The sequence below is a fragment of the Dicentrarchus labrax genome, unplaced genomic scaffold (assembly GCF_905237075.1).
Source record: "Dicentrarchus labrax unplaced genomic scaffold, dlabrax2021, whole genome shotgun sequence".
In the NCBI taxonomy this organism is placed as follows: domain Eukaryota; kingdom Metazoa; phylum Chordata; class Actinopteri; family Moronidae; genus Dicentrarchus; species Dicentrarchus labrax.
Genome location: NW_026136713.1, coordinates 15,092,055 through 15,096,117, shown reverse-complemented (window position 1 = coordinate 15,096,117; position 4,063 = coordinate 15,092,055). Strand labels below are relative to the sequence as shown.

General features: G+C 42.1%; 1 protein-coding gene across 1 annotated transcript; it reads right to left on the bottom strand.

Moving 5' to 3' along the window:
* Nucleotides 1-784: 784 nt before the first annotated feature.
* gpr151 (G protein-coupled receptor 151) lies at nucleotides 785-3,548 on the bottom strand. The gene has a single exon (XM_051419216.1). It carries the CDS (start codon nucleotides 2,831-2,833, stop codon nucleotides 1,511-1,513), a length of 1,323 nt encoding a protein of 440 aa, XP_051275176.1. The 5' UTR covers nucleotides 2,834-3,548; the 3' UTR covers nucleotides 785-1,510.
* Between the last annotated feature and the right edge of the window lie 515 nt (nucleotides 3,549-4,063).

The window sequence follows — 4,063 nt, the reverse complement described above, 5'->3', positions numbered from 1 at the left end:
ATAGTTAAGTGTTGTTCTGATTGAGAGACTTGCCTCTGGCAATAAAAGGTCAACATTAATGATTAATGAGAGGAAAATGTCATAAGGGAGAGGGGGTGGGGGCAAAAAAAAGGTGTAAGGTAACTATGGAAAGACTCCAAATCCTAAATGTTCTTCTGCTCTCTTCTGACTTCTTACGTACATTTTATTATGCCAATATTATACATTTAACCCCATTTAAAATGTAGAATGTAGGTCTTTCATTAGAGGGAATAGTGGGATTATATACACGCTGCTTCATTGTTCAGCACAGCCGGGTTCCTGTTACATCACACAGACAAATCAATCTTAGATCAGCTCAGGCACAGTTTCCTAATGTTGTTTATCCCTTTAACTGTGAGGTTTTGACCTACCATGTGTATTCAGATCAATGAAGAGAGAATTCCTTATGAGACTCCCACAGAGGTGAGTCCACTGAAACGACTCCATCTGAGTTCAGATGAAAGCTCTTTACCTCTAATTAGAACCCTTGGCAATTCTAATGGATGCCCTTATGAAAATATATTTAATGACCTGATGTCAGCAGGAAACCATCCGCTGATGTCTGAGTCATTAAGATTCTTCTGTATGTGTGTGTTGGTGGTGTATGCGTGTGTGTCACTGATTTCAGAACATTTGTGACTGGACTTATACACAAATAAAACACACATCAACATCTATACTGCTGTTGTGCAGTAGAAGTAGAATTTATACTTCTAATCTATGTCATTTTTCACACCACAAAACAGTTTTATCACACAAAGGCTATGTTTTTAGAATTGCCTTTATTATGAACACTGGTCATTCAGATGCACAATGATTAATAATAACTAATATGAATAATCTTTCTCGCAGAAAAAGGACTGGAGACACAGATTTGTTTACTGTCACACAAATAACTGCCAACTTTAACAGCACTATTATCCAAGGGGTATATACAAACAATAATTTCACATGAGTGCAAAATAAATTTATAGTGTTGACTGTACCTCCAATTAGGATCTCAAATCAAGATTCCTGTCTTTCCCAGAGGATCCCTTGCAACTCACCAGCAAAATGACTGAGCAGTATTATGCCCAAATACTTCAAGAAAACTGTAAATTACAAGGTTCATTCACCACACAATATACTGAAAACTTATATAAATCTACTGTGTATTGAATTCACATTGTCATCCTTGCCAGAAGCTTTATTTTACAGCCACCAAAAGTCATCTTACGCTAATTATAATGAAGTTTTTCCTCATTAAACAACAAAAGACAACATTATGCATACACACGACACTGCTCTATTTATAGTCCACACTCGTATTCCATACTGATTGCACTTCTTACCTTTGAATAATATCATAAACACAGTGAATAGATAGAAGAATACAAATGATTTACGGTGCAGCACTCAGCAGTCCATTCAACTGAGGTCTGTTGATGAAGCTGCTGCTGTCTGAGTACTGTGATGAAGATGATATATAAGATCAGCAGGAAGGTGGAAGTTATATTTTCTCCTCTTTGCTCTGGTGCTCCCACGGCACAGGATCATTTTCGTCTGTGTGCAATCCAGTCTCCCTCTCATGCCAGAACTGCTCCACATCAGGCAAGACAATCCCATCTTTGAGGCTTGCAGTGTCGACCTCTTTTCCTCCTCCTCCCTGCTCCGGCTTGGGCTGAGCCTCTCTGCTGGGACCCTGGCTGGAGCTTGATAGTAGGCTCTTCTCCCCCTGCAGCTGGCCAGAAGTTTCTGGTCTGGGGCAAGGCGACTGGTGAGCTGTAGGGTTGTGAGGTCCGGGTTTTGGCTTTGGAGGAGGTTGTTTGCGCAGGGTGAGGCGCCTCCACAGCCCCCTGTAGCCCTCTCTGAACTCCTCGGAGAGGGAGAGGACTATTAGAGGGTTCACCAGGGACAGAGAGAAGGTGAGCAACTGTGCAGAGAGGGTTAGAAGAAGAGGAAGAGGGGAGACAAGGGGCTTGGCTCCCTCTATTTCCTTCTCTGCTATGTGACGCTCCCAAACCCACACCACCCACTGTGGAAGCCAGAGAATAGCCATGGCCACAGTCAGGCTGAATAGCATCAAGGTGAGCTTCCTGGATCTGATCTGTGTGCGGAGGTTCTGAGTCTTACTGGAGCGGCGTTGGCACTGGCCGTAAGCCTTCCAGAAATACATCAGGGCAAAGCTGAGAGGTGCACAGTAGACCCCCAAGGGGTATGCTTTGACGTACACAGACATGAAATTACTGGCTTCAGGAGGAATTATCAGCACACACACCAGCCCCCGGATCTCTCTCTGCAGCCTAGCAAACAGCCAGTGAGGGATGGTGACAGAGCAAGCAGACAGCCAGATGAAGAAGAACACCACAAGGATAGAGCCCAGGTGGATGCTCACCTGCTTGGTGGGGTTGGACACGTAGCGGTAGCACGCTTTGGCCATGACAGCCACTGTGAAGCTCTTTGCTGCCATGCAGGATTGGAGGAACCAGTCAGCTGTCTTGCAGACCACCCAGCCCAGATTCCAGCTAGCTTTGGAGTAGGAGGCAGCCCTGAAAGGCACCGTAAACATCAATACCAGTCCATCAGCAAACATCAGGTTGAAGATGAGGGAGTTGATAAGAGATAGTTTGCCTCTATGAGCGTTGGAGAACAAGATGAACATTGCAGTGAGATTACAAGCCACACCCAAGACACAGATGACTCCAAGAATAACCGGCACCAGGACCCTCAGATCCCCATGATCCAGGTGCTGGTAATAGCCATGTTCATTGAATGACCACTTGTCTATGGAGCTGTTCACCACTGTTGCATTGTTCTCACTCAACTTATCCATGTTTTCCAGAAAGAAAGGATAGGAAAAGTCAAAAGCAGCCAGGATAAGAAAAAAGGTTAGGAACGACTGGGTAGAAGATTTCCTAAAATTGAAGTGCTCAAAAGACAGATTTCATATATTTAGCAATACTGCCACTCTGAGTCTAAACGTGTTAGAGTAATTGCATCAGAGAAGGCATCGATTGACGATCGATGATCACAGTGGAGCTCCTGTCTGTCCCCGGGTTTATTCTGAGACACAATGATTCAGCTTCAGCGCCTGGTTATAAAGATGCTTTTTGATTGACAGCTGCTGTCCCCAGCTGACAAAATGTGCGTAGACTACTGCCTCACAGGGCCAATTAGAAAAACTCTGCATAATGTGCGCAGTACGACAGATGAATGTATTGGATTTCTAATTGTGTGTCAATGTCTGTGAATTAGTGGTCATTACAGTGAGGTTTTCTTAGGGATAATAATGCTTAACTCTTGATTATATATATATTTTTTGCACAAATTGGGTGTTACTCTGTGTTTCTCAATCAGAAAACTCCTAATCAAAGATACTTTCAAAGTGAGGATGAAAGACAGTGAATTAGAGACAGAAAAGGATTTGAAGTATCTTGGAATTGTTTTGGACTCTCAGTTAACGTTTGACAAACGCATTAAAAGATGGGAAGAACCCAGAGCTTATCTTCAAACCTTTTGGCATTTCAGACACTACTTACCATTTAATACAGCTCTAACATTTACTCATACACTGCTGCACAGTAGTACTGCATAGCCTCTGGGTCTTAGCCATTGGCCTCTGTCATTAAACCACTAGCATCCCTTTACAACCAAGCTATCAAAATTCTGGAGAAGAAACCACTAAGATTTCATCATTGCAATGCTCCAGACAAGTACAATCTTCTCAGTTTTGACAATTTCATTAATTACTTCAACCTCACACTTTTCATAGACTTGACTGCAGCTTTGCCAGAATATGCACCAACTAGTTATGTGTTATTTGTATACTTGAGTTCAGACTATAAATGGTTTGCATTTTTTTATTGTTGGTTTTACTTGTCAGTTTGTTGTCATTGATGGTTGTTCTTGTTTTTGATTATCATACCCACTTATTTTAAAATCGTAAACTGTAACATATAATTCTAATTAAATCTAATAATTGCTTAAACTATCAATGCCCATCATGGGACTGAGGTCGGAAATAATACCTATACACATGTATAGAACTGTATATATGTTTTGC

Coding starts and splice junctions, on each gene's coding strand:
- gpr151 (XM_051419216.1), bottom strand. CDS start 2,833: ATGGATAAGTTGAGTGAGAACAATGCAACAGTGGTGAACAGCTCCATA.